Below are 18,712 nucleotides of genomic sequence, written 5' to 3'. Positions count from 1 at the left end.
TTTCAGATTGTTATGTCAAATTGTGTGGAACAAAATTTGAGTTAAGTTGTTTGTTTAGAGTACATGTAATTGATTATTTCAGGAGGAGTGGTCATTAGTTATCATATTCTTTTTATGTACGGGCAGTCCCAAGTTGTGAACGGGTTCTGTACTTCAGTGTGTTTGCAAGTTGAATTGTACAAGGTTGGAACACAATGCAGGATAATCTAAAGTAGCCATTCTTAAGTCCAAGCAAAGGTCATATTTTTAAAACTACAACCTTATATAGGATTGAGTTCATAAGTTGGAAGCTTGTAAATTGTGACTACAGTGATTTGAATATGAGCTAGGTAGATCTCATTGACTATGAGATCCTTCATTAGGGTTGTTAACCTGGGCAAATCAGGGAGTCCTGACTGACAGATATAAACAGGAGATTCAGAAAGTCTCCTCATTCCAGGGTCTGGCTCTGAGCGGTCTGGTCAAAGCCCATGTAATGTGCACATGCAAATTAAGGGTGACTTTCGTGATGGGATACTGGCCTCTGAGCACTTATTTCAGTGGCTGAGAAAACAGGATGCTCCTGAAGAAAGTTCGCTCACAACAGTCTTCTCTGAGTTGAGGTAAGCATTTCTAGTATCATCATGCCCTTATTTGGGAAGCTTGTGTTAATCAATCCTGTTGTATGTGGAACAAATGTGTTATTTTTTCTGGGCAAATGACATTGGGAGAAATGAAAAGCAATGAGTAACCCTTCTGACTGCTTGTGGGCTGACAGTATTTTCAGTTATTAGGAGCCTATCTTTCCCTGAGGTGCCATATACCAAAACCTTTCAAGAGTTGACAGATTTAGTTAAGGAATATTACAACACCAAGCCTCTAATTCTGAGATGCTATTGGTTTTATTAGGCTGTTTAAGAACCAGGGAAAACAAAAGGGCCATCACAATCAGGAGCCTGAAGCCAGTGAGTGAAACCAGATCGCTGTAGACGACGGTGTATAAATATGGGGAGCAAGAGTGAATCCCCAGAAAAGAGGTCGCTGCCAGATACTAAGTGAGCTCCACGAGGCTCATCCAGAGGTTTCTCAAATGAAAATGTTGGCAAGATGTCATGTCTGGTAGCCACAGTTTGGATGCTGATATTTTGCACTGGTGCGGCAATGCCCACAAGGACACAAGTTACCACCGGCAACGGCCCCACTTTTGTGGGAATGGCCTGTGTGGTTAGCACTGCTGCCTCACAGTGCCAGGGACCCGGATTTGATTTCAGCCTTGGCCGACTGTCTGTGTGGAGTTTCCACATTCTCCCTGTGTCTGTGTGAGTTTCCTCTAGTTTCCTCCAACAGTCCAAAGATGTGCAGGCTAGGTGGATTGGCTATGCAAAATTGCCCATAGGGATGTGTAGATTACATGGGTTATAGGGGGGATGAGTCTGGGTGGGACACTGTGAGGTTTGGTGTGGACTTGTTGGGCCAAAGGAGCTATTTCCACACTGTAGAGGTTCTATTTAAAAAAAAAACCTGGAATCTGTTGCACATGGGCTATGCTGGTCCTTTCATGTGCTCAATGTTCTTGGTCATCATGGATGCCCATTCAAAGTGGTTGGATGTGCATAGACTTCATTCAGCAAATTCAGGGATGATGCTCGAAAAGCTGCGAACATCATTCGTGCTACACAGACTCCTGGATGTAATGGTCACAGACAATGAGGTGTCATTTACCAGCAAGGATTCTGAGTGTTTCCCACAGTTGAATGACATTTGGCATGTTCAGACAGTTCTATCGTCCAATTGTCTGGTGGAAACAGCAGGCTTAAAGAAACAGGCAATAGCTTCACTCACTACCAAACTGTCCTGGTTCCTGTGTGATTACAGGACCACCCCTCACACAACTACTGGGATAGCTGCAGCAGAGTTGCAAATTCAGAGAAGTGTCTGCATGAGATTATATCTAAACATCCAAACTGAGCGAGGGTAGGGAATAGCAGCTGGAACACTAATGCCATCCACATGTCACACAAAGTTCACGTAGGGCGGTCCTAAACAAACATGTGGATTACAAGAAAGCTGCTACCTTGCAAACAGGACAGGAGCAAAACACATCTGCCCCCTCAGAACAGCGACAAAGACTGTCAGAAACTGTGGTATCTCCGTCTCAGCCAGCAACGACGAAACTTCAGAGTGCAAGATGGTTGCAGCATCAATACCATTACGGTTTGAAGAGGAGGAGGAAATCACCTGAGACGCTCCTGGCACAAGAGACAGGCTACAGTCTGGTATGCGCCATCCGTGTCAGAGTAGGAGGAACCGGATCTGATATGAAAATGTCCCAGGTGAAGCTACAAGATTAAAACAGGCCTACATCCCTGACTTGGGAGGGGGAGGTGGGGGAGGGGGGGGATTGTAATGACTGGAACAAGGGCCAGGTGAATCTCATTGACTATGAAATCCTCGAATGGGATTTTTAACCTGGGGCAGTCAGGGACCCCTGGCTGAATCTCCTCATTCTAGGGACTGGCTCTTAGCTGGCTGGTCAGAGCCCATGTACTGTGCATATGTAAATAATGGATGACTTGGTGACAGGATACTGGTCCTTGTCCAGTTATTTCAGTGAATCTTGTTGTTTTATCCTTTTCGCAAATACCTGGGTTTTTGGATTGCAAAGCAAAAAAAATTTCTGGTCTCAACCACAACTGTAAAAAATATCTACACTGTTCTGGTTGTCCTTTTACTCTCCAAAAAATTACTGATGTAAACAAGTCTTTACAGGAATTGAGCTATACATGAAAAAAACCCAAGTAAAAAGTATCAGTGATAATAGGAACTGCACATGCTGGAGAATCCAAGATAATAAAGTGTGAAGCTGGATGAACACAGCAGGCCAAGCAGCATCTCAGGAGCACAAAAGCTGAGAGCTCTCTGATGAAGGGTCTAGGCCCAAAACGTCAGCTTTTGTGCTCCTGAGATGCTGCTTGGCCTGCTGTGTTCATCCAGCTTCACACTTTATTACCAAGTAAAAAGTATTTGTTAGTCATTAACACATTCAACAAGACTTGAAAAAGCTGAAATAAAGCAGCTGCTAAGAAATTCAGAGACACATCTTCAACATTACAGACCTAACTGAAGGTAATAAACCACCTTAACATAGTGGTCATTTTATTCCACATTCAGCCTGATCATGTGCCTAACATATTTTAATCAAGATGTGCATAAATACTGGCACAGTATATTCCTGCAGCTGGTAACACGGCAGTTTGTACTGTGGTATGCGGAGCTTTGGCCAGCCATCTTTTTTTTAAAAAAAATCAGCCTTCTGTGACACATGGGCATCTTTAAATGCTGCTACAATAAAATAAAGGAGAATCACACGTAGAGGGTATTTTTGGTTATTGTGTTTCACCTTGAATGAAGTTCTATAAGTTCCTTCAGGTGTGACATCTCCAGTTCTATTCAGTAGATTTTCTCGTGGTATTCTAACATTGTGGAACATTGCAAATCTGAATAAACAAAGAATATTCTGTAAGGCCCCTCACCACCAACAACATCTCATACAGCTATCACCAATTAGAAATCTGTTGAAAAATTTCAGCAAAGCTTTCCTACTAAAAATTTTACACATATTGAAGTATGTCACCTGTTGTATTTACTCCAATTTTTAGAAACTGCAAATCTGATGATTAAGTCTGATTCTGGGTGGCACGCTGGCTCAGTGGTTAGCACTTTAGCCTCAGTGCCAGGGACACATATTCGATTCCACCTTTGGGCAACTGTGTGGAGTCTGCATGTTGTCCCAATGTCTGTGCAGCTTTCCTCCGGGTGCTATGGCTTCTTCTCACAGTCAAAAAATGTGCAGGCTAGGTGGATTAGCCATGGGAAATGCAGAGTTACAGGAATACAGTAGTGGGGCGGGTCTGGGTGGAATGCTCTTTGGAGCACTGGCATGAATTTGATGGGTTGAATGGCCTACTTTGACATGCTAGGGATTCATGATTGAGCATCACTTCTTTTTATTCATTCATGAAATGTGGGCTTCAATTGCTGGGCCAGCATTTAACTGCCTTCTGTTCTGCAGCTAAATCTGAATTGTACAGGTGCAATATAAGGTTTCAGGACTTGGTTTCCTATTTTTTCATTCCTTTCTGGAAAAAGTACCACTTCTCAGCATGAGAGAGCAACTTGTCTGAAGTCTGCTGAGTTGATTCCTCTGACAAATTAGACCAACACGAACGACTAACAACAGAACTAGACTTGGGACTTGTAGAATTCTACTGAAATTTTTTTTTAATTTCACTATTTAAAGACTAGATCCAGCACTGGGAAAGGTGCTAATTCTTTCTCATTGTAATTATAGATCTGAGGGTCCGTTGCTTACATAATTAAAGTGAGTATTTTCGAATAGAGCACTTACTAGATTGTGTAAGTTTTCTGAATACATAAAAATGTAGTATTTCTGGGTTAACAATTCTGGTTGAAACCATTCTAACAGCTAAATTTATTATTTATAGGTACAAATGCTGTTCTGGTATTTTAGTGAATGTTTATCGATAATGATAAAGTAAAATCCATTGGAATTTGGATACACATGAGCTAACATTGCTAGAAGCTATTAAATGAAAAACCTGTGATGGCATTTTAATAGGATGACTGCAAATGTGTTTATGAATGTTGTGGCTACATGTAGAAGGTTGATCTGAATATTGACAAAATTCTTTCAGGATATCTTCTTGTGGGCAACATTTTTAAGAGTTAGCTCAATCTAATAGCATATTACTAAATACAAATTGTTTTGATGATTTAAAAACCCAAACTTTACATGCTAAGTTATTCTGGAGGGAAAAAAGGCAGTCGCATGTACTTTTCACTTAAATGGAGATTGATAAACAAACAAACAAGACAGCAAGCCAACAAGACCAAACATTAAATGAAATACAACAACTTGGAGAATATCATAGTCATGAGAGATGTCATCATCACATGGAGGTTTGGAAAGCTGTAAATTTTCTGTGTGTCAAGGGAGGCATTCAATAAGTTTAAATATTTGATATTTTAATTTCAGTTTCAGAACATTACTTTTAATATACATTTCAGTCAAGCTAAGCTCAGCTCTTATTTGCTATTTGAGATCCAATTTCTATTCCTTTAAATGAAAACTTTATAACTTGTTCCACAGACTTTCCTCCGAAATAAAATAATTTAGAAACAAGACAAAGAATGGATCATTAGAATGATCATAAACATAAAAGACTGAATCACAGGCTTATGATCTTTTGCCAGTTTTCCAATATTAAACTGGACCCATAAAATAAAATAGTTGAAATTGATATTACTTAACAATATACTAAAGAAATCTTCAAATATTATATCATGAGTCATTTGATAATCCAAGAAGAGGCAGAAGGAGCACATCTTAGGAAATCATTGACATGATAACTGATTGGAATCACTAGTTATGTAATCAAAATTCACTCAAATGTGATTATTGGGTAAATTATGTCCTACATTATATCAAAATCACCCACCTTCATTTCACAAATGTAAAGTATGTTATTTTAATGTATGTTTGTTTATTTCCTTTGTGGATACAGAAATTGTGCTCACTTACAAGTCTATTAGGCTTTCACTCTTTGCCTAGTACTCTTGCGTTGACCATAAAACTATACTTACTAGCTGTCACTACTTCTGAATCTCAAATGCAATGCACGCAATTGATTTAACAATTGGATTGCTATTATTAATGGTTTATCAAGAACAAATCACTGTATTTGATATCTATGCGCAATGGGCAAGAGTCCAATAATAAATCAGTAAGTCAATACAATTGTTGCACTGGCTCCAGATTGACTTGCTGGTTATTAAGTAGTAAATTTCGAAGATATGAATAGTCCCACATGTACAGCTGCAAACTTCACCTGCCAAAATTTCAAATAAACCAGGCCGATGGGTAGAAAAGTAATCCAGAATAATTGCAGCAGCTGTTACTTCATGCCTCAGTTTGTCTGTAATTTTCTTTCCACCACACAATACATACATTCTAAAGACAACCTAATATATTCAGATCACATTTTCCTGTTTGCTATTTATAACAGAAAGAAAGCAATTTAAATTTGCCACATCGTATGCCAGAGTGAGACACCTAGCAGCTACAAGAATGAATGGGACAGGAACGTAGATTCATTTAATTTTTGTTGAAATGTTATTCCGGCTGAAACTAAAATTATGCTGCATAAGTGAAAATTGTTGACTCAAACTTATAACTCATTGCATTATACAAGACAATAGGAAAGCATGTTGCTTCAAATAACAAATTTGCTGTTTAGAATGTTAATATGTAACAAGGCAAAAGTACTAAATCTTGCTGCATCTGATCTTCAAGGCCCATTCAGCGCATGGCAGCAGTTCCTGTAGATATACTTTGTATTAAGGTGGGCGTTGAAGGTTGTTTTTTTTTCCTGTTTAATAGATTTCATTCCCAGGCTTACCACAAGCAGAATTTGATAAAAAAATGATTTAAATCAACTATGTGTAGGCAAATATCTGAGCAAACAAAAACAACACGTTGAAACCTAAAGAAAAATACTAAATTTGCTGTTTAACCTGATAAAAGGGACTGTTTATTTTTTATAAAAAATCTTCAGATTTGGGTGGTTTAGCATGCAGAGAATGTGAGGATAAATTTGTAGTGCCAGATACCACATTTGAGTCAACAGTATGGAGTTCCTGTTTGTAGAGTAGTGCAAGGGTTAAGACAACAAAATATGATTCACCGATCTGTGAGAATAATCACTGCATGCGCTTCCAGACACCACACTTTGTCTGACTTAAGCAAGCACTTTACAATTTGAAGGAAATAGTTTACAGTTGAGTTATTGAAGCTCAGAAAAGGGATGTTATTAGAATGTAAATAAAATTTAAATACACTACAAATTCACGTTTATTGCTGAAAACCAAAATGCTGTCAAAGGTTTTCCACTTTCTCACATCAGGATAGATACAAGAATGCCAAATACCAAGTGCAATATGACTTACCTAGGTCAGCTAGAAGTTACAAATTTTTAGTTATTCATTCATGGCATGGGGGCATCGCTGGCTAGGCCAGTTTTATTGTCCATTCCTAATTGCCCAGAGGCAATTAAGTTGAGTCAACTATATTGCTGTAGGTCTGGAGTCACATGTAGGTCAGACCAGGTAGGAATGGCTACTAGAGATAATAGAAACAGCAGATGCTGGAGAATCCGAGATGACAAGGCGTAGAGATGGATGAACCCAGCAGGCCCGAAATGTCAGCTTTCCTGCTCCTAAGATGCTGCTTGGCCTGCTGTGTTCATCCATCTCTACACCTTGTTATCTAGGACTGGCTATTTCCTTTTTAAAAAGTACATTTGTGAACCAGATGGGTTTTCTGCCAACTTACAATGGATAAAAGGTCATCATTAGACTTTTAATTCCAGATTTTATTGAATTCAGATTCCACCACCTGCTGTAGTGGGATTTGAACCCAGGTCATTACCTCTGGATCTCTAGATTAACAGTCCAGCAATACCACCACTAGACCATCGCCTCCTTATATCCTATATTAGTTTGCAGAGATCTATTGCCTTCAGTAAAATGGAACATGTGTAGACATTGCACCTATCTAAATTAAACAAAAGCGTGGGGATCAATATTCCCTTGCAAACTCCATGGCAATACCCTGACCAACCAGAGCTGATTTGCCAATTACAGTAATTGGCCTGAGATTAGTCAGGTGGATCTCAGAATAGGGATTCCTTGATTAGGACTGTCAACCTGGTCCAATCAGGGAGACCCGGTTGACAAATATAAACAAGAGTGTCAGGGGTTCTGATAACTCTAGGAGCTGATTCTGAGCTAGCTGGATCAGTGTCACATACTGTATGTGTATTAAGGTTGATTTTGTTACATATTTGGGCCCTCATGGAGTTATTTAACCAATCTGAACTTTTCTTACATAGTATAAATCATTGCTCTCTATGAAATTTGGCATTCTTGCATTTTCCTGATCACAAGAAGAAAAGCTTTGAACAGGTTGCCTTTCCTCAGCAATTTTCAAGTTCCGTCTTATCAAGCAGCATATTTTCTGTTTGTAAAGCAAATTTTTTATTTTATGTTTTCACAGGATGTGGGCATCGCTGGCTAGGCCAGCACTTCTTTCCTACCTCTAATTGGCTAGAAGGCAGTTAAGAGTCAACCATATTGCTGTGGATCTGGAGTTACACAGGGGCCAGATGAGGCAAGTTAATCAACAATGTTTTCAAGGTCCTCATTAGACTTTTAATTCCAGGTTCTCACTGAATTCAAATTTCACTTTCTCTCCTGGCAGATTTGAACCTGAATCCCAGAACATTACATGGGTTAAAATTGCCTCAGATAGTAGGAACTGCAGATGCTGGAGAATCTGAGATAGCAAGGTGTAGAGCTGGATGAACCTAGCAGGCCAAGCAGCATCATACAAGCAGGAAGGCTGGCGTTTCAGGCCGAGACCCTTCTTCAGAAATGGGGCAGGAGGTTCTGAAATAAATAGGGAGATGGGGAGGTGGATAGAAGATAGATAGATGGAGAGGAGACAGGCAAGTTAAAGAGGAGGGGATGGAGCCAGTAAAGGAGTGTAGGTAGGGAGGAGATAGGTCAGTCCAGGGAGGATGGGCAGGATCAGGTTAGTTGGTAGAGATGGGGATGGGGCTTGAAGTGGGAGGAGGGTGGGGGAAATAGGTGGAAGGACAGGTTAGGGAGGTGGGTACAAGCTGGGCTGGTTTTGGGATGTGGTAGGGGAAGGGGAGATTTCATAGCTCTTTCCTGTTCCTAGGCCTGTTGTGTTCATCCAGCTCTACACCTTGTTATCTCACATTACATGGGTATCTGGATTATAGTCTAGGATAAAACTACTGGGCCATTACTTCCATTTACTGATATGAAAGCCACAATCTCTTATCTGATGTTATCAAACTTTAAAAAGAAGAAAGCTAAATTCTGAAGTGTAATATGAAAATTTAAGATCTTACCTTGGTAGCACCTACACCAAAGAAAGTAAAATTTGTGGGGTGATTTGATAACAGGAGTAGGTACCTTGCACCCAGCATAAATGTTGGGCGTGAGCCTGCCTATGCTTGACTGACTTGTCCTTATCAATTCTTTGGACCCTTTAATTAGCAATAAGATGGGACTGCTTTCTGTCCAGAAAATATTTCTGCATTATAGACCAGAGGTCAGCCGTGCCAACACCAGTAGCACTAGCAAGAATCGTGGACACTGCTAGCTAAAGGTAGGTGGGTCAAGCTATCTTTGGACTTTAAAATATTAACACATTTTCTTGCCACAGATGCTGTCAGACCTCAGTTTCTCCAGCACCTTGTTTTTTCATAACTCTTTGTACCTGATTAACTACAATTGCCAGCAAACACCTGTACATACACTTTTTTGAATAGTACAATTCGGGCATGTGTAAAAGAAAAAACTTCCAGGTTTGCAAAGAACTGGAAATAATTTGCATCATACAAATGTATAGAATTTTAATATGAACCAGGAGGGGTCATAATTGGGTTGGAAATCTAAAAGTTAGAGTGGGCTTTATCATGGACTAGCTCAGCTCTGACATTAAGATGCCTCTTCTGGATTCTCATTTCAATAGAAGTGGGCTAGTGTGGTGACAACCCACACCTGACAATTAAAGACTCTCTCTTTAAGAGGGGCCTGGCAAGATACACGTCTTAAAGAAATGACAGAAGTGAGGTGACAAAGAGCAATGCAGTGATAGATCTTCAATATGGAGAAGGTGCCCTCCGAGGCATTCCTGTAAGTCATATTGTCAGTCCATAATGGGCCTTGGAGAAATATTGCTCACAACAGACGTCAGGCTTAAGCCAGCTTCTGGAATAAAGCAGCTGTGGCTTGAAATGATGGAGAACAGAAGGAATAGTGTGGTACTTTGCACATGAATACAAAGACCAAAGAAAGATGGCTTCAATGGCCTCACCAGTGCAGGAAAGGACAGTGGCATCCCACATTCAAATTGCAATCCTCTCACTCCGCCTTCCCAGCATTCTCATTTTAAGAACTCTTAAGACCAACACTGCTTTGCAGGTCCTTTTATCCTGCTCTGTAAAGATACCACCTCATGTAAACATTAACAGCCAACATGAAAATACTCTTTTCATCTTGTTGTCATCTTATAACAATCCTTTACAATTATGCTCCACGAGTTCTGTTTATCTACAACCTCAGGGTATTCAAATTCTTACAGTAATAACTGTGTTCTGCAAATGCAAAGTATAGCACAAAAAAAGTGCAGGAATAGAAGGGGAGAGAGAAGAGACAGGATGCCTGCTAGGAGTAGCCAGCTTAACCACTGCACACGAACAGGCCATGGAAATCAGCAATGGTTGAGCAGATGATCAATCACAGAATTGGATACCACATAACTACGTTGCATGTAACATTCATTTTTGCTGAATCGATAATGCCAGTAACTAAAGTTTAATGACCTGAACTATGCTGCCTTGCAATGCTTTCTCTTTATCAATTCTAATTCATGTTTTTTTTAAATTTTCCAATGGCACTTCAAGAGTGTGCAAGAGCCAACAAAAAAGATAGGACATAGAACAGTACAGCACAGGAATGGGCCCTTTGGCCACAATGTTATGCCAAACATGACGCCAAATTAACAATCCCTTCTGCCCACCCTTGGTTCATATTCTCCATTCCTTGCATCTTCATCTGCTTTCTAAAAGTCTCTTTTAAATGCCCCTATTGTATTTGACTCCACCACCACCCCTAGCAGTGTATTCCAGACCCCTATCACTGTGTATTAAAACTTGCCCCTCATCTCCTTTGAACTCTACCCCTCTCACTAAATGCTTGCTCCCTAGTTTTAGACATTCCAACTCTGGAAAGAGATTCTGACTATCAACCCTATCTATGCATCTCATAATTTTACAGAATTCTATCAAGTATCCCCTCATCCTCCACTGCTCCAGAAAAAACAAACCGGAGTTTTTCTCCCCTCTCCTTTATAGCTCATACCCTCTAATCCCGGAAAACCTCTTCAGCACACTGTCCGAAGTCTCCACATCCTTCCTGTAATGTGGCGACCAGAATTGAATGCAATGCTCCAAGAGTGGCCCAACCAAAGTCTTATAAAGCTTGTAACATGACATCTCAATTCCCTGACCAATAAAGACCAGCACACCATATGCCTTCTTTACCATCCTATTTACTTGCATGACCACTTTCGGGGAGCTATGGACTTGAACCCCAAGATCTTTCCACGCATCAATGCGGTTCGGTGTCCTGCCATTAACTGCATACTTTTGCTTAACATCTAATCTCCCACAGTGCAGCACCCTCACACTTACATGGATTAAATTCCATGTGTCATTTCTCTGCCCATGCCTGCAACTGATCTATATCCTGTTGCATCCTTTGATAACATTCTACATTATCCACAAATTAGTAACCCACCCATCTACATTTGAATCCAAGTCATTTTTATTTATCAAAAGAGGTCCCAGTACTGATCACTGTGGAACACCATTAGTCACGGACCTCCAGCCTGAAAAAAAACTCTTCCACCAATACCGTCTCCCTTTTATGGGGAACCCTATTTTGAATCCATCTAGCTAAGTTATCAGGGTCCTATGTATCATAATCTTCTGGATGAGCTTAGTGAGGGACCTTGTCAAAAGCCTTACTTTAATCCATGTAGACAAAATCCACTGCTCTACCCTCATCGATCACCCTTGTCATTTCTTCGAAAAATTCAACCAAGTTAGTAAGACATGACATGCTCTTCACAAAGCCATGCTGACTGACCCTAATTAGGCCATGCTCTTCCAAATTTGTGTAAATTCTATCTCTAAGAATTCTCTCCAATAGCTTCCCAACCACTGATAAGAGGCTAACTGGTCTATAGATGGAGGCAGAATTCGAGCAATCCTGAGGGGAGCTCCTGCTCTCTGGAGAAACATTGCTACATGACTTAAGTGCTCTCACCAGTCACCCAGATGCTATACACAATGAAAGGGCCTCTCATGCATTTAGAACATGTTTATGATGTTTAACTCATTGTGACAATCAGGAAAACATGCTCAAGCCAAGAATACCAGTGGAGATTTCACATTAGCAGGACACTTCAAGCTTTGCTCAGCAAACATTAAGGTTTCATCAGGATTTATGAGAGTGCTGCATACAGTTGGAGAAAAAGCAGAACATTCTATCTCTAATAAATGCTGCAATATCGTGGGACGTGGTACTCATGACCAATTTCATGAATTTAGTCACCGATATGGAGCACCAGATGTGATAGGTAACCAAGTGGATGCTGCCCCTCACCAGTGGTCAGCACACAAAGTTTGTCAGTTTCAATGTGACGGAGCAAAGCAGCTCCTTTACCATTCAGGATTTTACTGAAATGCAGCAAGCTATTCTCCAGTTCTTGCAAAGCAGGATAGAGGGCACGAAAGGGAGAAAAAAAAGTGGTCATATGGGGGTGAGAACTCTGATCGATGCACTTGCACACTCTTCACAAACAGCTCCCCAACCCTATGATCCCTTTCTGATGTCATCCCTATCTCCTGAGCCAACGGTTCAAGGGAACATCATAAGTGTAGCTCATGCACAAGAATAGATGTTTGGAAGAGCGCTCAAGGATTGGTAAGAAGCAATACCTTCCTTTTTTTTAAAAAAGACAATGGACTGAAGTGTGAAAGGTGGAGACTGTTTAAAATAAAAGGAGAAAAAAATATAAATTTGTACTTTGGGAAACAAGTGAAGCCATATGAAACAATGTTACTTTTGAGTACATTGAATCCAAAGTAGCATTGTTTATTATGGGTTCGGGAGTGCTGAGCATACCAACTGAATAAATTCCACAGAGGTCAGTATCCTGTCACCAATACACCTTTATTTACACATGAACAGTCCTTGACTTTAGTGGTGGCTCTTCAGAGTCAGCTCTCAGAGCAGTGTATCTCTGACACACCCCTTGTTATCTGTCAGCCGGGGCTCCTTGACTGGGGATGCTAATCTGGTCCAATCAGGGAACTCGTATTCTATAATATCTAGTTGATCTGACTTTGTTAGAATCACTATCTCAACAATCCTCCATTTATGGGCCCTCTTGTGGTAGTGGTAGTGTCCCTTCCCCTAGACCAAAAGGCCCAGGTCCAGCTGCAACCTGCTTCATAGATGTGGAAATAACATCGAAGTAGTTTGATTGGAAAAATAGGTTTAATTTTTAAAAAGCCTCTGACCGGTCAAATTGGAGTTGAACACAGACCTTGTGATGGGTGTGAAGCAGAGAGAGAATATAGTAAGGAGACCTCAAAAGATAGCCACGTTAATTTTTTCTCTCACCCTGTCGCTCTCTGCAATTTTCTATCAAAACAAAAACTATTTTGGATACTAAAACAAATAATTCTTAAGGCTGAAGACAAATCAGAAAAACCCTGGGTCTAACCAAGCAGTCAATAAAGTAAAAGATTATTCTTTGTTGTACAGATAGCTGCGAGGTATCAAAAGATTGTGGAACCAACAAATCTAGTTTTGTGAAATTTTAAGAGAAAGCGCGCAAGAGAGAGAGAGCAAGCGCGCGTGAGAGAGAGCGCAAGAGAACCCACGCGACAGCGAGTCTAAAGTTTAACGATAGATGTGATGACCAGAGTGAAAGGTGAGAAATGGCTAATAATGAAATAGGAGACGGTGAATATATTGTGGGAATCTGAGCTAGCAGTAGGGTCAGCATTGTTTCACCATAAAGCTTCATATGCTCAGGTTAACTGAATTGTGCAGGTATGAGAGCATTGTGGGTATCCTTAGCAGGTAAGTGGCTGCAGGACTCCCACAGGGAATGTATAGTTGGTCATCACAGCGCTGTGGTTGTATGAGGCACAATGGACCAGAACCATTTAGGACAGCTCAGCTGGACACATTAAAAGACTGATTTTCTGTGTCACGAGAGTAGCACCCCCAACAACCCTATGGCTTGCCCTTTAACTGTTCTTATGTTCATGTCATTCCAGATGCACTTCCCCTATTCATCAGTTGTAGTTTTTCCTCATGGTTATCAAGCATATTCTGAGGAGGGACCATTTGCTAACACGGAAGTTAAAAAGATTCTTAGGACGCATGACTTGTGGAGAATGCAACCAATATGGCATCTTACAGGATATCATTCAGGGATGAGATAATGGGCCATTTCTGACAAAGGGTCTAGACCTGAACGTCAGCTGTCCTGCTCCTCTGATGCTGCTTGGCCTGCTGTGTTCATCCAGCTCTACACTTTGTTGTCTCTCATTCAGGAATGTATGTGTTTGGCTCCCAAGGGTCAGAAATCAACTGAATGTTGGAGTGGATTGCTTATGATTGATATGCTTTTCCAAAAATCTGAGGTGACTCAATATTACATGCATGTAGACTGTGGATTTGCGGCCTACTACTGCGGCAAGACCCTGGCTGGTCTCATTAGTAGCAAAGTGAATGTGATTACTCTGGTAAGCAAGATATTAGTCACCAAAACAGACTATTGTCAGTAGATTGGGAAATTCTGCAAAGATCATCAACAGATCTCGAGAAGGGTAAGTGGCAAAAAAAAAACAAAATTCAGAGCTATAGTGACCTTGAGGTTAATGGGAGAATGTGCTCACCTGGTCCGTGAGGAAGGTTCTTAATTCCGGTGACCGTAAATGTCAGCAATGATCTGCTGATAGAATCCAACATGGCATCACATAAGGATACATTTAACAAGAAAGGCTTTTTGCAAATCAAACTTCCCACTTGAAAAGTTTGAAAGTTACTTCTCAGTGGTAATAGTCTTGAACCTTTTGGTTGTCGGTCTACCTTCACGTATCCTTTCTCACATCTTCAGACATTTCACTGCTGTGTTACAGTGCCTGATTCTTACTAAATATGAAAAGGTGCTATCGACTAGGTTTTTGCTGTTATTGACTGTACCAGGTGAAGTTCTGGTCGATCCCTCCACGAAGATCAGAGAAATCATCCTAAATGTGGAACATTTCCCCTAACTGGGAAGCAACCTCTCATCTAAGGCAGATATTGATGTGGAGATTCAGCACTGCATCCAATCTGCGAGCACCACCTTTGGACACCTAAGGTGGAACATCTTTCATGACCATAACATGCATGCAGATATCAAGATCCTGTACACAAGGCATTCATCCTTCAGAATCTTCGATATGCATAGACCAGGTTTCAGAGCCATACAGAGTTTTGAGAAGTACCAGCAATGCTGCTTAAAATGGATTCTCCATATCAGCTGAGAGGGCGGGAATATTAACATCAGTATATTTGAAGCAACTAATAGTACACAACTAAGGCCATGATCATCTGAAACCATTTCTGCTGGGCTGGTCACATGCTTAGGATACCCAATTTCCAGCCACCAAATGATATCTTCTTTGCTCAGCTCAAGCAAGGCATTCGAATGAGTTGAGGACGAAGGGAATATTTCAAAGGCTCCCTGATGGTTTTCCTCAAGCTATACAACACAGATGTTAACATGTGGAAGACCCTCATTCAGAAGAAACCAATTTAGAGTAAGCTCCCGTTTGGAAGAACATAATTCTTTGAGAACACCTGTCAGCAAAAGGAAGCACAGAAAAGGAACTGGAGAAAGGAATGACAGTGATTTCAAGACCAAAGGCCAATTCCACCTCCCGGAAGCACCTGCTAAAATGTGTAGTCACATATGTGGCTCAAAGATCCAGCTGATCAGCCATACAAGGCTGAGTAAGACCATGTTTAGCAGACCCCAAAAATGGTAAATAAGATTCCGTACCTTCAGAATGTAGCTTCAAGAACCACAAATTAAAGTCCAGTGCCAAAGCACTATCCACAATAATGTTAGTGTTATAGCTAAATCCAGTAGTGATTGATAGCTGAGTGCAGCAACTAATAAATAATTAAATACTGCATTCTCAAAATTCTCTTCAAAGCACACCTCAAAAATCCCCTAAAACACAAATAAATCAAGAAGATTGTAGTCACCCACCATTGTTACAACTTATTGGGAGAGGGACCATTGGAGCAGTATTCATGCTTTTAATTCCCTGCATTGTAAATGCAGAGTTACAACTGTGTTTGCAGGAATAGCAAATGAAAAGATTGAGCATTTCATTAGAAAGAAGAAAGTACTAACTCGGTGTTAAGATAAATGTTGCCATCTTGTGGCAAAGCCATGCAAAGCAATAAGAATGACAGTAAGAAAGAAAAATCCAAGTTAAAAAATAAGACGTATATGCACATTTATCTTCCAAAGCCACGATATTTATTTTGTCCCCTCTCTAAAATACATGGCTGTTAAGTACTTAAGAGTATGGAAGCATAATGACTGCTGGACGCTTAACGGAAACAAAGTTGCAGCAGTCGGTGGTAGAGTATTGGAATGGGGCTGACTGGACTGTCCTACAGTCAGACTGTATAGTCTTACTGAGATGAATTTCCTCCTGTGCTCTAACCACTGTGGAAGTATGTTTGCTAAATCACTGTAGACATATCATTAGATTTTCAATAGCAATGATGGTCAATGAATATTGGGCTTGGAACTGTTATCCCATGCTTTGCAGATGAATTATTCTTACCAAATAAAAATATATTGCATGGCTTCCCACTCGCTGAATTATAGTTACTCAAAACAGCTTTTCTTGAGCTGCATGAGAAAATGTTTCTCCGTGCCACCATTACTTCCTTTGCTACTTAAAGTCCTCTAGTTCTCAATTGTCCCACCAATAGAAATAGGCTTTTCCTCATCCACTTCGTTCAGATGCCTTATGATTTTGAATGGCTCTATTCAATCTCAAAACCTTCTCTTTTCCAAGGAACATAGTATCAAGTTCCCTGATCTATGTAATTGAAGTTCTTTATCCCTGGAACTCCTCGTGAGTCTTTTCTACACTCTCCAATACTTCAGTGTAGTGTCCATAGTTGTATAGAATACTCCAGATGAGGCTGAACCAGTGTTCTACATAATTGTAAACAACCTTTATGCTTTTATACTACACGCTCCTAGTAATAAAGCTGAGAACACTGTTTACTTAATCACATTCTCATTAAAAAGTGAAATGATATATGCACATTTACGTCCAAGCCTTTCCACTTTTGCATCCCATTTCTATTTATACCTTTTGTTTTACATTGTCTCTCTGCTCTTCCACCCAGAATGAATCACTATATTCCAAAATTCAACACAGTCCCTATGTGAGGAGTAAAATAATTGCAGATATTATTGAACATTCACAAACTGATTCAGGAATCTGATATACATTTACAAAATTCCAATTCCATTACATGAAATGCTTAGTGGTGGAATGGGCATAGTTATATTGGTCCTTAGTGGTGTTCCAAATGTTATCAGTTACAGCTTTAAGTGTTCTAATCTCTGAGAAGCCATTTAAGTCTAGGTTTGATGGATCTGACTCCTTTATATAGGGATTTCATGGCAGGTGCCTGGAAAGGCAATTTCTATTCAAAGCAGCTCTGAGTGCAAGCAGGTTAACACTAATAGAATGGTATAACATCTGGTGATGCAGATAGCAGAATTGAAACTTTCTATGCTGAGGTAATTTATGAATCTCTGGATCTTTGAGAAATTCAACAAGTATGCTGAACTGCAATGGCTTATCATCATGTTGCTAGGGAAGATGATAAACTCTGCAAACAATTCACTTATGGCATTATGAAGCTGTGCTTAACTGACTACTACAGGTTAATAATACCACCAGTGGCAGGTTTCATTGACCATCATCAAAAAGGCTCATAACTCAAATAACTGGGATAACTTGGGGTAACGTTAAAAGTCACATGGAAAAAAATGTGGGTTAATTCAGAAGTGCCAGCACAGATTAATTAAGCAAAAAAAAAATCGTCCTTAAACCATCCCTTTTCTCCAGAACACATAATATTGTTTCTCTTTTAAATAATCATCTGATGTCCTCTTGAATGCTTTAATTGAACATGCCTTCACCGTACTTCTAGGCAGCATGCTCCATACCCAAACTGCTCAGTGTGAAAACTAATTTTCTCACTTTATTAGGCATATTTTGTGAATTGCTTCATATCTGTGCCCTCTCATTCATTCATTTTACAATTGGGAATAGTTTCCCTCCCTATTTACCCTGTCCAGCACCTTAATGGCATTGAAAACTTTTAAAAAAATCTCCACATAGCCTCCTCTCCAATTCAATTTGTCCCAATTTCTCCAATGTATCCTCATAATAGAAGTGTCTCATTGTCAGTTTCTTCTGCATTCACATCCCTGTGTGGCACCAGAACTAGATACAATACTCTGGCTGAGGTCTAGTGTCTCATAGAAGTTCAGTATAACCTCCTCGTGCTTGTACTCTATTAATAAAGCTCAACGCTGTAAGCTTTATTAACGGCTTATTCTACCTGTTCTGTCACTCAAATTTATACCAGAGAAGAAGAAAGATTGTAAGTGGGGGAAAAATATACATGGTTAAGCAAGGAAATTAAAGGTAGCAAAGACAAAAACTAACAAAGCCCAGTAACAGCTGAAAGATTGGGAAACTTTTACAGATCAAAAGGTTACAAAAAAAGTAACTATGAAAGAAAACTAGTGCAGAGTATAAAGCCAGATAGCAAAAGCTTGTATAAAAGTATATATTGATCACTTGGAGGATGAGACTAGAGTGTTCATAGTGGGGAACATAGAAATGACAAGGATACAAAATCAATATTTTGCTTCAGT

The 18,712-nt window shown here is 40.0% G+C and overlaps 1 protein-coding gene across 3 annotated transcripts in view; it reads right to left on the bottom strand.

The window, feature by feature from the left end:
* The window catches only part of acox3 (acyl-CoA oxidase 3, pristanoyl), a 182,939-nt gene that overhangs the window by 122,110 nt on the left and 42,117 nt on the right, over window positions 1-18,712 (bottom strand). For all 3 annotated transcript variants that reach the window (XM_059645781.1, XM_059645786.1, XM_059645790.1), the window contains one exon: window positions 3,380-3,476. In XM_059645781.1, coding sequence (XP_059501764.1) covers window positions 3,380-3,476 — 97 coding nt within the window. The remainder of the gene's footprint in view (window positions 1-3,379; window positions 3,477-18,712) is intronic.

The sequence above is a fragment of the Stegostoma tigrinum genome, chromosome 1 (genome assembly GCF_030684315.1).
Source record: "Stegostoma tigrinum isolate sSteTig4 chromosome 1, sSteTig4.hap1, whole genome shotgun sequence".
In the NCBI taxonomy this organism is placed as follows: Eukaryota; Metazoa; Chordata; class Chondrichthyes; order Orectolobiformes; family Stegostomatidae; genus Stegostoma; species Stegostoma tigrinum.
Note: the sequence above shows the minus strand (reverse complement) of the source record. Positions and strands in the feature narration are given on the sequence as shown.